At 41.3% G+C, this 20,197-nt stretch overlaps 2 protein-coding genes across 15 annotated transcripts in view; one reads left to right on the plus strand and one right to left on the minus strand.

Annotated features, from left to right (window-relative positions):
- The window catches only part of NEK4 (NIMA related kinase 4), a 54,810-nt gene extending 41,617 nt beyond the window's left edge, over positions 1–13,193 (plus strand). For 10 of the 13 annotated variants that reach the window (XM_019489998.2, XM_014605470.3, XM_014605550.3 and 7 more), the window contains 5 exons: positions 1,539–1,627; positions 2,734–2,939; positions 5,116–5,249; positions 7,769–7,865; positions 12,006–13,193. In XM_019489998.2, the coding sequence (XP_019345543.1) occupies positions 1,539–1,627; positions 2,734–2,939; positions 5,116–5,249; positions 7,769–7,861 (522 nt within the window). In that variant the 3' untranslated portion in view covers positions 7,862–7,865; positions 12,006–13,193. Of the gene's footprint in view, positions 1–1,538; positions 1,628–2,733; positions 2,940–5,115; positions 5,250–7,768; positions 7,866–10,076; positions 10,355–12,005 lie in introns of those variants that run through there. The other 3 variants (XM_014605506.3, XM_014605434.3, XM_014605841.3) reach the window with 3 other exon arrangements.
- Positions 13,194–13,419: 226 nt separating this feature from the next.
- On the minus strand, positions 13,420–20,189 carry SPCS1 (signal peptidase complex subunit 1). Of its 2 annotated transcripts, none has more exons than XM_006270359.4 (4): positions 19,866–20,141; positions 18,199–18,258; positions 14,690–14,776; positions 13,420–13,597 (listed from the first exon to the last, which is right to left on the minus strand). In XM_006270359.4, the coding sequence occupies exons 1-4, from the start codon at positions 19,899–19,901 to the stop codon at positions 13,478–13,480; spliced, it is 303 nt and encodes a 100-aa protein (XP_006270421.3). In that variant the 5' UTR covers positions 19,902–20,141; the 3' UTR covers positions 13,420–13,477. The 2 variants fall into 2 exon arrangements, 1 of the variants encoding a protein (XP_006270421.3); XR_009456116.1 differs by lacking the exon at positions 13,420–13,597 and adding an exon at positions 16,837–16,965 and having other exon boundaries at positions 14,691–14,776; positions 19,866–20,189.
- Between the last annotated feature and the right edge of the window lie 8 nt (positions 20,190–20,197).

A 20,197-nucleotide genomic window follows, 5' to 3' on the forward strand; every position in this document is an offset into this window, starting at 1 on the left:
ACCAGAATTAAACTGATTTAGCTAATCACAACTGACACATTTTCATCCTTATGCATCAGAAATGAAGGATTGAACAGGCACAAAGATGGAGTTGGTAAAGTTCAACTGGAGAGCAACATGATGGAAGCATGTGCTGCCTCTTTCTGGGATATGCTTTGAATGTAATAAATGGGACTTCAGTTTCATTCTATTAGTTGCAAAAAATAGCTTTGTTCGTTCATGCACTTAGATTGGGCTACTTCCTGATTTTGTCTGAAACTCATTTTGCCAAAACTACATTTAAAAAAAAAAAGAGAAAAAAAAAATCCCACAAGTGAAGAAAGTAAAAAATTAGGTATAGAATGAAAAATCTATCATTTGAAAGGGCACACCCAAAGTTGATCATGCTTTTGGCAAAATGTGTATGGTTATGTGCTGACAAAAAAGTAATAATTGTTAAATTTTAAACTTTACAATGTCAATAACACTTAGCTTGAAAAAACCTCTGTACTTGCAAATCAAGGAAAATTAGATTTTGCTTATGGCACATATATATAAATATGCTAATGTGATGCAGTTTTTTTGCATGTTGTACTAAAAATTGAACTCACTGAATTGTGGAGATGCATATGTGAAATTTAGGTTGAAGCCACCTAGAAAATGTTAGGGAATACTGAAGTTACTGAACAGAATAAAAATATTTCTATAAAGATTGATACCTTGTAGTCCAACAATAATTGCTCTTATAATGTAGTTTAAAATTCATTGCCTGAGAATTTATCAATACGCCCAAATTACAGAACTTGAAACAGAGGCTGTGTAAAATACTTAATGAATCATTCCATTTTAAATAGAAGTGAGTTTTAATATGCTAATTAAATTAGCAGGTGTATGTGCTTTGACAAACCTATTAACAAGTTAAATCTTATTTAGTAAGTTATACTTGATGAAAATTGTTTTTTTCCTTAATTCAAAGAACCCATGTGTTATTGTACAACTGCTTTGATATAACCTAGTTTAACTAATTACTTAATTCTACAAAAGATCTAGGCATTAGCTGTGTTTGGTCTGAGCACAAAAGGCAGGTGAAGTCTTTGGGTAGAGGCAATATCTTTTATTAGACCAACTAAATAGTTGCAAAAAAGTTTATTTGCCAAGTTTCTGACACACATGTCCTTCCTCAGGCCAAAAAAAAGAAATAAAACATGGTGAGAGATATAAAAAATGGTCAGAAATCCTTTGGGTGTGAAAAAAGCCAGTCTTTAGAAAGCTGTTCTTCAGGAATGCAAATTTAAGAGGGCTGCAGGGAACAAAAGGAGGTTGTTTACTTCTAGGTATAAGATGTCAGCCAGGTGGGGGGAAGAGGGGCACAAAATCAATGTTAAAAATTAGTCCCGGTTGTTGGAATTTGGCTTTTTTCCTCTTCTTCACATTTTGAAGATTCTATTTCAAATGGCAAAATGCAGTATCTTCCATATTTCAGGGATCTAGGCAATAGTCATGTTGGTCTGATTGTAATTTTACAAAGTAATTTATTTGTTTTATCTTGTCTATGATAGGAAAAAAAACCAACCCATTGCCTATCTGATGATGAGATGAGCTCTTCCACAAGCTCCACAGATAAGTCGGATGGAGATTTCAAAGCAGGGTAACTGTCTTCTCTGCCTATAGTCATTCAGTAGTCATTTGTCTGCAATATCTAGTACTTTATACTGCTTTGATTTGATGTGGAGAACTAGAAATGTATTCTCATAGTTGATGCATACATCCTGAATCAAATCCCTTTTGAACATTTGATCATTGGCGTCTCTGACTCAATTATTTTCAACCTACCCTGCTTAACTTATTGGTGTATGTGTAATTCACTGAAACCAAAGGCATTGCAAATGGTTTACTATGAAATCCATTTACCAGTATGAAAGCAACTGTTAGTTGCAAAGGTGCTAGCATGGTTTCCCTTCAAATGGGAACAAGATTGAAGTGTTTATCAAGAATCTTGTCTTCCTGACATCTTTCTTTACATTTTTTTACCATAGTACCAGTGTAGATTAGGCTAATGTGGCTGACTTGATTGTTAATCACTGTTGTTTAGACTAGGTCAGAGTAACAGATAGATTAAACTGATGCCCTGTCTAAACAAATGTGCCTACCAATGGAGCTGTGTATCAAAAAAAAAAACAACCCCAAAACCACAACTGTTCTCCCCCACCCCCTCCCCTCCCCAAATATAATGGCACCTATAGATAGGGATCTCTAAATCACGGAGGAAGTGCTCCTCACAGCAGCTCCTTTAATTTTTTTTCATTCCACTGCTTGCTCCTCCTCCTCCCCCCCCCCCCACCACCCAAGAGGTGGATAGCCCTGTCAGCCACGCTGATCACTGGGGAATCAAAAATTGTGGTTTTAAATATGTCACAGCTTTTGCCTCCTTGCTAGTGATCCACGAAGGGGCACCGGTGGCCCCACCACTTGCTGCTGACCAGAGAGGAAGCAAAAACCATGGCGTATTTAAAATGTCAGTTCTTCCTTCCCTGGCAATCAGCAAAAATGACCTGGCTGGTGGGGCCTCTCTGCCAATCAGGGCCAAGGGGGGCAAGTGGCAAAATGAAAAAAATTAAAGGAGCTGCTTGCTGCAGGGAGCACTTTTTCCATGATTTACAGAGATCCCTACCTATAGATAACAAGTTTCTGAAAGCTCACAATAATTGTGAACTGAAGCCTGGGCCTTGAATTAGGTCTTGTTTTATGTTCTAGAAAAAAACATACAAATGAAATGGATGATTTGGTTCAGCTTATGACTTGGACCCTGAAAATGGACTCTAAAGAGAACTGTGAACACCCCTTAATCCCAACCCCTGAATCAGAATTCAAGTTTCAAAAGAAATACAGGGACACTCTTATCCTATGTGGAAAAGCATCTAATGAACCCGAGGAATTCAGATTTGAAGAGTTTCCTTCAGGTTAGTAGTTCTGTTCATACTTTAAAAAAGAATAGCTCTGACAAGGTCCATTGACCATCACTGGTCAACAGAGCACTTACTGGTAGTCTACAGAAAGCTGTTGGGTTACATTGGTACAGGTTTTCCTTGTAGCTGTTAAATATCATTGAAAGCAGTATTTTTCTGTGTAAGCAATTGCTGTAGCTGCCAGGAGGTGAGGTGATCTTTGCAAATGTAAATAGACGGGAGAGATGGTCTGAGTGTTATTCATCAACCTGTGAGCCAGGCTATGGACTTCTTAAAATGAACTGTTCAAAATCGAAAATCAAAGTTTAAAGATTTCAGTATGTTTTTAAATGTAAAAATAGTTTTTCATAAAACTTCTTGATCGTGGGTAAGACCCAATATCTAAACCTGAGGGCTTTAAGTGGGTGCAGAAGTTTATTATGCATCTCATCACAGAAATGGGGTTAATTTTTTTTTTTTGCAGCAGTTCTTTTTACCTGAATTGACAAGTGCAAAGCTAGAAGCCATCTTTCAAATTCAGACCTCTTACTGAGTGGTTATATTCTGAAAGGTGACACTAGAAATGATGTTGTATGATTGACTCCATATAATATCAAAATATCAAATATCAAATCAGTTTACAAGCCAAAGGATGAGTGAAAAAGCTAAACCTGAGGTCTGTTGATCTAAATTTTGCTTGTCCTGGTTTTGCATGTTTCAAATAGCCAACATAATATTGGAAAGTAAGTTGAATTCTACTGTTTTGCCCCTCACCAAAACAAATGCTTAATTCTAGTGTTTTTCATTGTTTTTTAATTCTACATTTAACTCTTTTCTCTGGTAAGGGGCAAAGCCAGAATAGAATTCAGCTCAGTTTGCAATATTATGCTGGCTCACATCAAATGAGAAAAAAACTGATAAAGATGTTTGATCCCAGCAATGCAGTTGGTTCAGTAAAAGATACAGTACTAAAAAATCGTTGCCTCTTGAAAGTGACATTTTTGGTCCGCTTTGTTTTTCATCGTAACTGTACCTTTTTAGATTTATAAAACAGTGATATCACTGGCTCAGAAATTTACTGCTGGCCCCTTGTAAATAGAAACTACCATTGAATGTTTGGTTGACACATCAATGAAATTCACACTAAAAATAAAATCACATTTGACTCGATCAGATCTTTTATCTGCATTTGTTCATTAATGAAGGAATTTAGGGCACTGAAAACAAATCACTGCCTTAAATCTGGCTTGTGTCAGTAGTGACAGTGTTATTTTTAGATTATTTCAATAGCCAAAGTCAAGACTTAGCATGCTCTTGGTTCATTTCCTAATGGAAACCTTCCGGTATCATAAAATTACTGGCATACGGAGGTTGAAAGGCCACTGAGGCTTGAAAGGAAGACTAGTTTATGTTGGTGTAAATAAGAAGCGGACAGATGGCGTAAATACTTACACTAATGTAACGTAATCTAATGTGGTACAGAATTACCTTGATAAAAATGAGGGGTAAAACTACTCCTGTGTGTGTAAGATCTGTTTCCATCCTGGAGCAGCCATTTGCTCAATCCAGACAGGCTGTTACATGCCTTCATCTAGTAGCAAGGCCATATGATAGTATCTGCTGTGAACAGCCAACCCAGATAGCTACTCATCTCTGTACTCTGGCTCCTAGTGTAAAGTACCCCAGCATACACTGATATTAATGCTTCATGTCCTGAAGTATGTTGGTGGATGGCATTATTGCTACCAGTGCTGTTTTTTCAGTACAGTAATTATTAAATTTTTAATTCCTTTTTTAAGTGTAAAATGATTGAAATGCACTTAAGTGGTTGTAGGATTTTAGTTGTAGGATCTACCCTTTGACATGGAACTGCTACTCCAAGCTACCTTTTTTTTCAAAAGTATGTTTTCTAACTATGATTGCAGAGAGAACCTTCCAAACATACCTGCAGGACACACATTATTTTATGCTCTGAGGCCTTCATCCTGCAAACTGGATTCACATGGACTTTGCACCTCCAAATTCCCCCAGTAGGGTTACTGTGTTACTGGTGATCACCCAGCTAACATACTTGTTCCACAATCCCAAACTACCTACCCCGTGGATTCCTTGGTATTGATTAGCCCATATTCAAACCCCTGGTAGGAAAGGAGCGTGTTAAAATGAACTACTTTACTTTTTTTTTTTAAAGATGCCTTATCTGGTCCTAAAAAGATTAAGAGAATGGTTGAAATCTTGAGATCTGATGTGGTGCGAGGACTTGGAGTGAAACTTTTAGAGAAAGTATATGATATCATGGAGGAAGAAGATGAACTGAAGAGAGAGGTGAATTTTCCTAATGCTGCAGTCCACTAAACCTGTTTTTTTCCTTCCATGGTGTCTAAATGAGCATTTCATTTTTATATTTTAAGAAACTGATCTAACAACATAGACCCTGCCCCTGAAAAGATGTGTGCGCTTATCTGTTTGCAGAATTAGGCCATAGTCATGTATATTGAAAGCAGAAGTTGCAATCTTAATTTTAGTTCATTCTGAATTGTTGGAAAAGTTGGCTTCAATTTTTTTAGACTATTTTGAGATTGATAATTATGCCATATAAATAATAGAGTCCACTGTATTGTGTATTTTGGTTATTTGCATGCTTTTCCACAGGACAGTTTTGTGCATCTATCCAATTACATTTTACCTGGTTAGTTGCACATCAGCTCTTAACACATTTTGACTTGCTGTGTAAATTGAGACTAGGGGAGAAAAAAAGCCTAGGCTTGGTTAATCAAGTAATGTGGTGTGTCAAACTCCATCAGACCGTCTGGGCCAGATGAGTGGCACAGGTCCTGGGTGAGTGGTGTGAGGCTGCATTCAGTGTACATTCCCAGGCTGGCCCTATGGGGCCAGGTAAGTGCTCAATGCATTGGCATGTGCGTTCAGTCTGAGATGCATGGGCAGCATGTTGGGCCAGATAATAGGGCCCTGCGGGCTGTATCATAGACACTTGTGAAGTAATGCAACAGTTGAGCAGTATATGGAAAGATATTATTGCTTGTAACAGACAAGTTATAACATCTCAAACTAGGAAACGTTTTTGCAATCTGATGAATGACTACATACAGTTTTTTGTTGTTTTAAATTTAATAAGCGCATTTCAGTCTTTTGAGGTATACTTAACATGTTTCCTGCTATGATGAACATATCTGATCAATCACTTATTCAACAGCATGTCTGAGAGAACTGATTTGTATTGTACGGGATTTATTTGTTATTCACACATACATGGTTAAGTATAAAGGCACAAGAGTGTTTATGACCGAGTATCAATTGCCATCATTTTCAGTGTATTTCTAACAGGTCTTAAGAACTGACAGAAAACGTATGGGGCAACTTACAGTGCAAGGCAACGTTATGAGTGGCACTTATGCCATCCATTTTTGGGGGAGGCGGGGGGTGGTTCCCCTACCCTTACTAGCATAGTTGTATTTGCATAATTTTGGAGGGGGCAGACAGGAGGGCTTTGTAAATAATACGAATCAACTTCACCATTGTCTTCATTCTTGCAGAAGATGCAAGAGCTTTGAGTTTGTGCATTCTGAAGGCAGCATTTGGCCTTTCCAAAGTGCAAGTTCATTAGAAAAATGCCAGTTAATGTCAATTAACTGGCGTTTCACCAATGAACTTCCATTTTGGAATGCCCAAATGTGCCTTCAGAGTCCATGTACAGTTTTCATTGAAATCAATAAAAATACCCAAATATATAAATCTACCTTTAGTATTTCTAAAATGTATATATCAAGGGTGTCAAAGATGCTGCCTACAGAGCCCTACCATCTGGCCCGTAGTACTGCCTTTGAGTCTTAGACTATGCCCTCATGCTGCATGCAGAACTGATCTGTTACAGGGGCTGAAGCCAGCACACATGCTACACATAATACATGGGGCCAGTCTGAGGTGAGTGAGGCTAATCCAGGGCTTGCAATATATGTGGTGCCTGTAATGGCCCAGCTTTGAATGCTAGATCCGGAGCTAGTCTAGATCAGGCCTACAGATTGGCTGCATGTACTAGATCCAGTGTGCAGGGCTGGTTAGGCACAGTTTGCACCCCAGACTGGCCCTGTGCACATGATGCATGAAGCTGTGCTTGGCATGTGTTGCACATAGCATTTGGAGCTGGTCTGGCATGGACTGTATCCAGGGCTGGTCCAGGGTGTGAGCTGCATGTGGTACTCATGCTGGTCCTGCATGCTGGATCCCAGCCCACAGATTGGCCCCAAATGCTGGATCCAGCACACAGAGCTGAGTTGGTATGGGTGCCACATGCAGTGGAAATGCCCTGGACCCACCCCATATGCAGCAGCTGGGACCAGTGTGTGGTGCTGAAGCCAGCACATGCACTGCAAGCAGCATTAAGGGTTAGTCTGGGTTGTGCACTGCATGTAGCACCCATACCAGACTAGCATTGCACGTCGGATTTGGCACATGGAGTTGGTTTGTGGGCCCACAGGGCCAGATGTGTGACATCCCTGGGATAGATAAATGATAAACAGATTTCCAGTTGTTTGCATGCAAAACTTGATTACAACTGAAGTGCTGCGTAGATAAGCTAACAAAAAAGCTTGTGTACTGCTCTATATATAGCACATCTCTTGCTTCTGAAATTTTCAACCCAGATCATTTTTAAATAGTCCTTAGTTTCAGCTAAGACCACTTTTATGTTTCAGTTATTCTTCCTCCCTTTCAACCAATCAGACTGAATGGCATCCTCATGTAAATTTTCTCAGGAGCAGCATGTGTGTGGGGGGACTAAAGGGGAAGTAAATTAAAACAACAGACTTATACTGCTTTTGTTCTAGTTACAGTTGCGGGATCACATGGGAGAGAAGTATACCAAATACAGTGTGAAGGCTCGCCATCTGAAGTTTCTTGAAGATAATGTAAAATTTTGACCAGGTGAATGTTTTTTGTAGTTTTTTTAGAGAAAAGATGATCTAGTTTGAAAGTGTTGGGTAGGCAGTGTAGGATACTAATGATCCAGACTAACTTATAGTTATGATACTTGTTTTTATCCTTAGACTTTCCTTTTCTTGGTAAGGAGATGAACTGGACAGTGTATAGCACTAGTAATAGTCATATTGCTCTTAATACTGTGAAATTGGCCGTTACATTCTCTACAGAAGAGAGAGAATTGTTATAAATTTGGATTTATTTTTTAATTAAAGTTTCCTTATACTTTACAGAATGATTTTTATAAATATGAAAATGTTCCCAGAAACAGTGCATGTACTAAATTCTCTGTGTAAAATATTTTAACTAGATGGAAGTGTTTTTTAGGGGGAGTTAGTTTAAATTTCTTACAGAATTAAACCACACCAATTGACTGTACGTAGGTGAAGCTACAAGGTGGTACTGCCAATATAGAATGTTGTGTAGTACATACCAATACATTTAAATACTTCTGAAAGTTTTAGATGAAAAAATTCAATATGGTATGAATAGTAGGTCTGTGTGAATAGGGAACTATTCGATTTGGATGCCAGAGATTCGGATTCAGAGATCCAAAACATATTTCCAATTCAATTCGGCTGAATTGCTTCGGAAGATTCAGAGCCGATTCAGAGATTCAGCCATAGAGTATAATGGGGAATCAATGAAATATCTATAACGTTGTTGTCTTTTGGCTGATTCAAATGAAACTTGCAGGGATGGTAGCCTCTGCTGCGAGCATGACACGTGCCAAGTTTCAAAGTGATAGGTGCAGGGGTTTCTGGGAAACTGCACCTCAAATTCCTGAAAGCAAAACATCACATAGGTGACGCTGTGTGTGTGTTAAGGCACAGGGGGATGAAAACTGCAGGGATGGTAGCCCCTGCTGAGGCCACCAAACCTGCCAAGTTTCAAGGTGTAGGGGTTTGGGGGAAATTGTACCTCAAGCTGTGGACAAGCAAAACTCGTAAACTGGGTGACACTGTGTGTGTTAAGGCGCAGCAGGGTGAAAGCTGCAGGCCTGCTAGCACCTGCTGAGGCCACGAAGCCTGCCAGCTGTTACAGAGATAGGTACAGGGGGATTCTGGGGCCCTGCACCACTAGCTGCTGACAGGCAAAACTCATGACATGGGTGCTTGTGCAACTGACTGTCTGTCTTCTGGCAGAAGCAGTTCCTGGCTCTGTATTGATTCTTTCCTCTCCTTAGCCTGTGGTTTTGTAGGCGTTAATCCTTGCTCATGAACTCATTATCTAGTAGCTAGCTACTGTGTATTGAGCTGTTCCCTGAGTGAATCATGATTGATTGGTAACACAGTAGCTTAGCAGCCAGGCCTGCAGTAGTATCGTGTCCCATCCCATCCCGGTTCCCCCCCTCCTGTGCCCCAAGAGAGAGACAGTTGCACAAGCACCCATATCACTAGTTTTGCCTGTCAGCAGCTAGAGGTGCAGGGACCCAGAACCCAGAAGCCCCTGCACTTATCTCCTTAACAGCTGGCAAGCTTCGTGGCCTCAGCAGGGGCTAGCAGGCCTGCAGCTTTCACTTTGCTGCGCTTTAACACACAGTGTCACCCATGTCACGAGTTTAGCTTGTCTGCAGCTTGAGGTGCAGTTTCCCCCAAACCCCTGCACCGATCTCCTTGAAACTTGGCAGGCTCTTTGGCCTCAGCAAGAGCTACCATCCCTACAGTTTTCACCCCCCTGTGACTTCACACACACACACTTTGCTTTCAGAACTTAGAGGTGCAGTTTCCCAAAAACCCCTGCACCTGTTCCCTTGAAACTTGGCATGCGTCATGCTCTCAGCAGAAGCTACCATCCCCGCAGGTTTCACCTGAATCAGCCAAAAGACAACAAAGTTATAGATATTTCATTGATTCCTCGTTATACCCTATGGCCGAATCGATTCAGAAACTCTGAATCGATTAAAAAAGCCTAAAGCTTCCAGCAATTCAATTCAGATTCATAGATTCAGCCTCCATAGCATCTCCGAATCCGAATTAAAGCTGTGCAAAGCTTCAGACCATAATGGACAGCTGATTTATGATTTCTGTAGCTATAAAATTAATTTCAGAACACTGTCAAGTTATGTCTATATGCTACAGTATTAAAAAAATCTAAAATAAAATAGGCACACTCCACAGACTCAACTCCTGAAATTTTTTTATTTTTTTTTTTTAGAGTCCAGGCTCTAACTTCTCTCCCAAGGAAAACAAATTTCAGTATTTATTCCTTTTAGTGAAAAAATTGTAAAAACTAGGCACATTAAAATAGTTTGTGTATTTGATGTCCTCTCGTCTGCCAACCTGCCTTGTTACAAGTTTTTTTTTATATTTTTGTTATATATAAGTGTGTGATGCTAGAACATGTTGCATTTGTGTTTTGGAGGCTTGTAAATTATTTTTGAGGAATAATTAGATAATCTGAATTTTCTAAAATAAATGTATCATTTTGAAAAATGTCCTGTTTCCTTTCCATTTTCAGAAAAAAAAATTGTCCTATGTAACTATTTATGACATTTATGTGGAGAAATGCTGAAGAATGATAGTGCTTATAATTGATGCCTAAACTAAAAAGAGCAAAATTGTGTTCAGTATAGCAAAGGATGCTTGGTTGGCAGAGTACATGCTAAACACAGAACTTTTTGTAGAAGTAGGGGTGACAACTTGCTCAATTCCAATTTGGGTACTTATATATTTTACTGACATAAAACTACTACTTCAAACTGTTGGCCTAATTAAGGGAGGTCAAAAATGGGGTCCCACAAGGATCTATGCTGGGCCCAGTTTTGTTCAACACTTTCAATGTTCTGCAGTGATGCACCACAGACTGCTGACCACCTCCTCACATGTGCAGCACACCCACGCACCCAGGATGAGGATCTGGCAAGAGTCTATGATAAATCAGTTGTGTGACTCCGCCACATTAACTATGTGTAGAGGGGGGAAATGAGGCATAGAAGAGAAGATGATCCATGACCTAGATATGGGCGCACAGTGAAATCTGCAAGTTTGCAGGTGATACCAAATTATGCCAGATAATTAAGTCCAAGGCTGATGGAGGAAAGCTACAGAAAGATCTCACTAAGCCAAGTGATTGGGCAAAAAAATAAATAAAGTGACAGATGAACTTCAATGTCAACAAGTGCAAGATAATGCACATGGAGATAAATAACTTCAACTTATACAAAATGCTGGGTTCTGAACTACCTGTTATGACTCAGGAAAGAAACCTTGGTGTCATTGTAGACAGTTCTCTAAAACTGTCACCTCAGTGTGCAGCAGTGACCAAGAAAAGCCAGTACAATGTTGGGCATCATAAGAATGGAATTAAAAATAAAATGGAGAACATCATCATGCCATTATACAAATCTATGGTGTGCTCACATCTTGAAAACTCTGTACTTCTGGTCCCCACATCTCAAAAAGGATGCAGTAGAATTAGAAAAGGTACAGAGGAGGGTAATCAAAATAAGGGGCATGGAGCATTTGCCATACCAGAAGAGACTAAAAAAGGCTAGGAACTTCAGTTTGGAAAACAGAAGTCTGAAGGAAGGATATGAAAGAGATCTATAAAATTATGAAGGTTGTAGACAACTATTGTTTGTCAGGTCTTAGAATATTAGAACTAGAGGGCACCTTCTGAAGTTAGCAGGAGACAGGTTTAAACCTAACAAGAGAAAATACTTTTTTTTACACAATGCATAGTCAACTTGTGGAATTTGTTGCCACATGAGGTGGTAGAGGCAGATAATGCAACCATATTCAAAAAGAGAGATTAATTCAAGGATGATAGGTCTGTTGATGGCTATTGAACAGAATGGTTGGAGATGATTCATCTTGTATCTCTAAACCAACAGTGGTAGATGCTAGGGAGGGTACTGTATAGGGCAGCAGTTCCCAACCCTGGGCCACAGACCCAAAGGAGGGTCGCAGGGGCAATGCCAGCAGCAGCACACACAAAAGCCATGCCAGGAGCTCCCCTACCCCCGGGCCACCGCCGCACTCTGCTCCCAGCAACAGGTCACAGAAAAAAAAGGGTTGGGAACCACTGGGTAGGGAATAGGTTGCTCTAAAGATATCCATTACTCACTGCTTTCTCCTCCTATAGCATCCACTTCTGCCACTGCTGAAAAAAGACTAATGACCTACAGACGATGACCATTGGCCTCAGCCTGACCATTTTTTCTGCTGCAACTGGAAAAAAAAATGGAGAGAAGTGTTTGGGACTGTTGGTAATAAAAAGATGCAATGAGACTGAAAGTCAGCTTGTACACGATAGTTATAAAATCAGTGATGAGATGTGGCAGGATTCTGAACTGTGAGAAGAAAGGAAGAAATGCAGTAGAATCCAGATACCTTTTTTTTTTTTTGTGTGTGTGTGGAGGGGAGCAGGCACTGAGAAACACATGCACATCTACACACCCTGGTAAGGGGAAGGATTTACAAAGTATCTGGAGGTATACAGAGCCAGAGCAAACAGCTGGGTAGAACTGCTAATTAGCACCATCTAAATGGAGAAGTACTTTGATAGAAAGCTGCAGCAGGCAGCTGAGCATCTGATTCTTAATTTGGTACATCACTGAATTAAGTGGGTTGTGAACTATCTGAATCTAAATGTTCCATTTTCTTTTGTACTGCTAAGAGTAGAGATGGGCATGTTGAAATGGATTCTGAAAGTCAATCTGAAAGATAAAGTGAGAAATGACAACATTGGGATACAGCAAAACCTCAAGCTAGCTAAAAGTGTATGAGGCAGGACCAGGAGACTACTATGTGAGAATGATATGACCCCAACTGACAGCAAGGCAACAGGACAGCCAAGACTGCAGTGAAAAGGACTATATCAGAAAAGATATGCAAGATCTGAACATTCAATCAGAGGATGCAAAAGACTGCAACAAGTAGAGATTAATGATCAGTGACCTAGTGTGCGGGCAGCCCCTTGCACATCCAGAGTGAGGCTATTTTGAGCTATTATGCAATTGCCTCTACATAAGCTACTCAAACTAAATTGGGACAAAAGTTATTTTTTGAAATAAAATTAAAATGTTATAGAAGATGTATGATTTTTAGTTAAGGATTTGTTTTTTTAATTCAAGTTTTGCTAAAATATATTCTGGAAGACTGTGCATGTGCAGCCCTTGACAGCTTGCCAAAACTTGTTAAGTGGTCCTCCAGCCAAAATAATTGCCCACCCCTGCTTTAAGAGAAACCTGAAATGTACTTCAGATTGAAACCCCACTTACCTCCTCCCCCATTTCATTCTCCAGGGAGATTATTAAAAATGTAACCAGAAGTGATGTGTGTGTTTCTCTTAACATCAAACTTAGTGTTCCTTGAGGTAGAAGTCATAGAAAATTAGGGTTGGAAGGGATCTCAGAAGGTTATCTAGTCCAACCCCCTACTCAAAACAGGACCATCCCCAACTAGATCATCCCAGGCAGGGTAGGCCCCAGTAGAGTGATGGAAGCATATAAACAGGTTAAAAAAGCACCAAGCAAGAAAGGATATCAAAACAAGAATTTCTTAGACATGTTTAATGAAGAAAACTACTGCATTGTTACATCATCAAGGTTCATATTATTTAGGATGCCTTTTTGGTTTTCTGTCTACTGGCTTCTTATCTTCTGGTCCCGATTCCTGGACAGGTAGCCATTTTAGAGGACTGCGACGATACATAGGCCATGGAGGAAGTGTTAACTTAAATGAAAAGACAAATTGTGAACAAACCAGAAACCCAACCAAATGCTATAAACAATTTATAGTTCTCTTATAATAAAGAAATTCTACAGGTTAAAGTAGACAAAACACTTGGGGTAGAGACGATCTTTTATTAGACCAACTATATAGCAGCAAAAAAAAAAAAGTGTCTCTTTGCAAGCTTTCAGGTCTAAACACCCTTTGTCAGGCAAAGGAGAATTCAAAGATTGTAAAAGATCTCCCAGGTAGAAAAGAAATTTCATCTTGCACTGGGGAGGTGGTAAAGGATGGTGGGGTTTCCCTGGATTTCAAAGTCCATTTGTGAAAAATTTGCTCTGTGAATACGCAGATTAGGCAGAGATTTCTCTCAACAAAGTCATGCCTCGGTTTTTACCGATATGTAAAACAAGGGTCTGCTGAAACAAAAATGGCCAAAAACCCCACTGAAATCTGGCCAGATACTAACATTTTTCACAAGCAAGGGCCATGGCATTCCATCCCTCCCTGTTCTGTACACCCAATACTGCTGCCAGTTCTTGTGGCCAACGACAATGGAGAGCAGCGAGTTTGGTGACAAGTGTAAGCAGAGGCTGGAGTAAGAGGGTACAGGGCACAGAATGAAGAGGACTGGGGCATTGGGGAGGGGGTTAGTGGCACGCAGTAGAGGAATGCACAGCACAGGGCAGAAAATACCTCCAGAGTATACTACTGATTCTCTCCTTTCCCCTTACCCCCCTCACACTTTATCACATGTTGCTGCAGGCTAGATCCAGACTGAAGGTTTAGTTCATAAGAATTTAATGGCAACAAACTCTAGTATAATCTTTTCAAGAGATACTTAGACTTCTCTTAAAAAACAAGAAACAAGGCTAAGGTAAGAGAAGCTACAAACCAAAAAGAATAAAGCATTCGTTCGGTGGGTTAGGTTTCAAGTATATTGTGACATATGTATTGTATCTACGTACCTTCTGCTCCTCTAGTCACTACTTAAAATCCCCTATCTAAAAGCACCATTTCAACTGAGGAACAGTTTTTAGTATTTCATTAATGCATTTTCTGACAATGGTACTCAAAGTAAAAATAAATTCTTACCAGACAAGATAAAGCAAATCCAACCATAACTATGTAAACAGTCCAACCAAATTGTTCAGTGATGTAACCATAGATAAAGCCAATTACCTATAGAAAAAAATAATTAAAACTTCAAAAGTCATTTCCTGAACAAAAGAGATTAATACTGGAAGTGATCACAGGCACAAAAAATAAAAATGCAAGATTTTAAAAAAGTACTGAATGTTAGCAAGTCAGGACACTTGCAAACACTTCTGCATAAACCTATTCTAAATATTTCCCATTTTGTTCTAAAACCATGAATACCCACTATCTGTTGCCAAGTGTATTTATAAAAAGTAAAATTATCATTTCATGAATGCAATAGGAAACTGGGCAACATGTACAACCTGGGAAATAAACTTGTAAACAGTGAAGTAGTGTTTACATGGACACTGTGGATCAAATGAGGACAATTTTGCTATTTATTTTAGTTTCTTGTAAAGGAAAGGAAGCTGCTTTTTGGTGAATTCGTTTCTAGACAGTATGGAAAAAAGGCATTGCCTGAAAAGGAGTCTGTAGTGATCATAAATGAAATATGGGGGAAATGATGTGAAGTAGTACAGTTTTTCTAAAGAGAATTAGTTGATACAGGTTTGGGTCTGCAAACTGATGTTGGCCAGGAATCCAGGCTGTCTATGTGCTATTTAGCTAGGTTACTGAGTTTCTGTATTTTCTGAAAGGGAGAGAGTGGACAATGTTAACTAGATTTCTAAATCTTAATTTGTGGAGATTAGAAAACTAACTTCCTATTTCAGAGGATTTAATAGTTCCACTGTTTATATATTTTCAATGCTGGGCATTTTAAAAGATTTGCCTACAAATGTAAGAAATTTTAAACACATTTTACATATATCAATGACATTTTCTATTAAAAGAACTCAAATTGCACAGAATACACTTAGCCTTTCTACTCATGTTGGAATCCCCCCCCCCCTTTTTTTTTTTTTTTTTTAAAGGAAGAGGCAAATCAAGGTCAGCACACGCAGTCTTCATTTTAAGATCACAAAGACCGTTTAACCAATGAAGTTTTGTATAATGTATCTGTATACCATATTTTCTTGCATACAACATGCATCTTTCCCCCCTCCCCCAGCATCAGCCCCCCAAGTGAGGAAGCTGCTTTTCTGACTGGGAGGAAAGTATCCTGCTGATTCCTACTCCACAGTACAGCAGCTGTGGCATTACTCTTCAGGCACCTGAGGGAGTCAATTCTTGTTTTTCAGAGGAGGTGTTAACAAGTTTCATTTTTAATGTTTTCTTGATGTTCCACTAATCAAGCTGTCTTAGAGTAATGTTGCTGTCTGCCAGCTGCTCCTGCAGAACAGGCTGCCTGCTCTGCTTGGGGCTTCTATGAACCAGCAGCAGCCAGATACAGACTGCCTGCTCTCTCAGAGTTGCTGAGAGCCAGAAACAGCTCTGCCAGGGACAGGCTACCTGTTCTGTGACTGGAGCTGCCACAGGCCAGGTGACAGCCCAGCCAAGGATAGGTTGTCTGCTCTGACCAGGGCTACTGTATGTGAGCCAGCCAAGGACAAATCCCTGCAACTACCCTGTGGTTGTGGGTTCCTCAAGGGATTCCTAGAGCTACTGCCTTACTCACTGCTTTCTGCCTTGGTGGGCAGCTAACTGTTATTACACATTTCCTCACATACAGTATGCACCCAGATTTTCAGCCACTTGTTTGGGAAGAGAGGTGGAAAAAGGTGTAGGTTCTATGTGAGCAGGCAACAGGGCAACTCTGGATATTTACAGAGCAACTCTGGATCCCAGTATATAGATAAGAGGTCTAGTTAGATGCCTGATGAATCTGTTTGTATGGAGTCTTGTAACTATTACACCAAAACTTTCGACATGGACAGCCTCAATTCCACCATATTTTTGCCTAGGTGTACAAGGCCTACCACCCCCCTTTGGATCAATGAGACAGAGTCCAAAAGCCAAACCAAGTCCAGACATTCAGTGCCACAATGGTTGTAGCTTCTACCAGAGAGCAACACATAAGAGCTGCTGCTGCTGACTGCCTAATGCCTCAGCAAGGGTACATTACTGTCAAGGCGATATTCCTTAGCCTGTCTCGAACCAAGGCATGCCCACAAGGCAGTGCAGGCTAGGCACCCTATACTCACCTTGCTCTGGAGGTTGCAACATTGTGGTATTTTACAGGAGCTATCCCCATCATGGGCAGCCCCACCACTTTGCCACCAGGCCCTCCAGCAGTCTGATGCAGTTTACAGTTATACACAAGACAAGGAGTTCTATGCAAGAAAATGTTATACAGGTCAGTCACATCATATGCGCATTTAACTTACACGAATTCAACTATACGCGGGGGGGGGCGGGGCTTGAGTTTGCACGCGGCGCTGCCGCTTACCTGGAGGCCCATTATCACAGTGACAGCCACTGCCTCCAAAACCTCCCGCTGTCGCCATGGAGCCGTGCGGCCGGTGCAGTGTGGTGGTGGCCGGGCAGCATGCAGCCATCCCCACCACCACCCGGCGCTGCGCCGCTGCCACCGGCCGCGCATCTCTAAGCACGGCGCCACATGCAAACTCAAGCTCCACCCCCTCTCCCACCCTGCGTACAGTCACCGATTTTCACCTTACGTGCTGACTTCAGACCCTAACCCCCACGTAAGATGTGACTCCACTTCAGAGCTTAGACTGTAAAAGCCTGGTCAAATCGGTGGAACACATCACCAAATATTTCAAGGCTTTACCTACATCATGAATACTATTTTATTCTGGGTATCATTTCAGCCAACAAAAATGGTTCTTGTAAGCTTCAGGAGCTACAGCCAAAACTAACTCATAGCAATTAGACATATTACTAAAATGTCAATAATTAGCACTGCTATTTGAGAATGAAGTGTGGAGACTGAAAAGACCCATCTGTTAGTCAAAGTCCAGTCCTTCACTTTCAAAAGCAACTATGTAACAAAATCATTTCAGTGCTCCAGTTAGCAGTGGTAGATCAAGAAACCCATTAATAAATATTCCAGTCTCACTCCCTCCTCTTAATGGCTAGAAACCTTATTACTAATCTAAATGATATTATTTTATTCCCTTTTGTTCTTGCGCCAACACTGTACTCAAGCTTAATTTTTCTCCCTCTGCTGCTTACCCAAGTATCTGTAGAGTGAACATATTCCCCTCTTCTCTTTCATTTTGCTAAGCTAAACTGAACTCTCTTCAGGGTAAAGGAATTAGACTTTGAATTAATTTGGAACTCCAGATTCAGAACGTCTTCCACACAATTTAAATAAAGTTTAAATCTATTCTGAACAAATCCTATCCGTTTTTTCAAACCATTGGTTTTCCTAAGTCTCATTTAAAGACTTAAGAACATTTAAAGACTTAAGACATCTTGTCTGCTTTGTTTCAAGCTTCAAAACACCTGCTTGAAGAAACAAGTCAGATCCAAATCTGATTTATTTTTAGAAGGTGTCTTACAAACTTGTGTGTTACCTGCCATGGTTCCACTATACTTACTGCAGAGACGAGAATGATTCCTTGAAAAATCTGTTCTGCTAGTTTTTGACCCTTGTAGTCCTATGGGGAAAAATGCATTAACAGTTAGAATTACTTATGCCCATATATCCACAATTTAGTGCTATTCAGAAAGAATGCAAGAATCAGTAAGATAGAGCTGCCCTGGCCACAAAGTGTGAAGTGTAGAATATAAAACGAGATTGAAAGGTAGTTTTAAGAAATATTTGGCTCTTTACAGCTTCATACTAAACCAAAAAAAACACCCCTTAATTTACTGCCTAGTGTCTCCTGCAACCCCAAGAACATATTAGTTACCCCATGGAACCACAATGTAGGCCATATTCAGTATTAATAATATGAGAATAAAATCCCAAAGTCACAGATCTGTAAGCATCAGGAAGAATTCTTTCGTTTTTTAAAGTGATAGAACATTACATTTTTTGTTGGTATACTAGATTGTCATTTTGTATATACAGCAAAATCGTATTAGATTTTTACAAAAAGTAGCTTTGTATGTTAAAAGTTAAATGTGTCCTCCTTATTTTATCATTAGGAAGCCAGCACAGGACTCCCCCCACGCATCTGCAGATGAAAAACAGTATTTGACTATTTACAATAAAAAAAATAGTTTCTAAAATGCCCACTTAAGATACAAAATATTAAGTAAAATTATTTGTGTTTCAAAATATTGTTCTAATTGTGTGGTGGGAAGGGAAGCACCCTAAAGAAAAAGAGGTCAAAGCAGTTTTGAGTCTCCAATAAATTCTGAAGATCAGTATACCAGACTTAAATAATTCAGACCAGGGCTGTCTAACTTATAAGGGACTGGGGGCTGCACACTGTCCAGGATGCACCAGTGGGACCACATGTTGCATGGCCACCCCCTACCGTGCAGTGGGGGCCCCATCCCAGCCCTCTGCCATAGGCTCCCTCATTGCACAGCATTTGGGTACACTGGGCCACAGGCTCCCTCAGCAAGTGGGCTGTGCTGTAATGTACACAGCAGAAGCCTAAGGAGGGAGAAGGATCTTGGAGACTCTGGATGCTGCTGCAGCCAGAATGATGGGGGGAGGGGAACGAAGGGGTGCTTGGCAGAATCTTGGGGGCTGCTAGTTAACTGCTCACAGCCTGCAGGCATATCCACTAATTGGACAGCCCTGATTTAGACCACTGGACTATAGGAGCAAAGATTTCTGTAGGCACCAAACACCACAGGCCCCTGTATAATTCCACTCCGTTCCCAAGCAATGCCACTACTGACAAGCCTGTCCAGATTTCAAGTGAGGCCTGCTTTTCACTCCTGCCTCTCAACTGCACTCATCAAATCCCCAAGTAGCCGGCAGGCAGTGGCATGTTTACACTATCACAGACCCGTCCCTCTCGTAAGTGTGCTTTGCCTCGCTCCCCAGCTCTCGGCGCTCTCCCCAGGTTCAAGCCCGCCGGAGGGGGGAAGGGAAGGGGGCGCTGCGCTGCTGCCAGCAGGCCGAGGCTCCAAATGTTGGAGCACCTGCCGCGGCAGGGCGTGCAGTCAGTCACCGCCAGCTCAGGACGCACAGGGACAAGTGTACCAGCCGCGCCCGGCGGGCCGAGGGGAGGCTGCTCTGCTCTCGAGCCTGCCCGGCCCAAGAAGCGGCTCAGGCGAGGCCCGCGGTCAGAGCCGCCCTTACCATCTGCGTGGGGACGGAGCGCAGCAAGTCCAGCATGGCGGCAGCGACACGCGCCTCGTCCACAGCACTGCCGCTGGGCCCGTCCCGCTCAGATCCGGCCTGCGGGGGGAAGGGGGATGCGGAGGCGGAAGCCCCGGCCTGAGAGCTGGAGGGTCGCGAGGCGTCGGGAGCGGCCGACGCCGAAAACCGCCCGCTCCGCGTCAGTACAGCCGCAGCGCCGCGAATCCTGCTCCGGAGGGCGGGCGCTGAGCTGGCCGGAAGCAGTGAGGTCCGGCCCCGCCCCATTTCCCGTCAGCCTCCACCCGGAGGCAGAAGCTACAGCCGTGGCTCTG

Source organism: Alligator mississippiensis, chromosome 12 (genome assembly GCF_030867095.1).
Source record: "Alligator mississippiensis isolate rAllMis1 chromosome 12, rAllMis1, whole genome shotgun sequence".
Lineage (NCBI taxonomy): Eukaryota > Metazoa > Chordata > Crocodylia > Alligatoridae > Alligator > Alligator mississippiensis.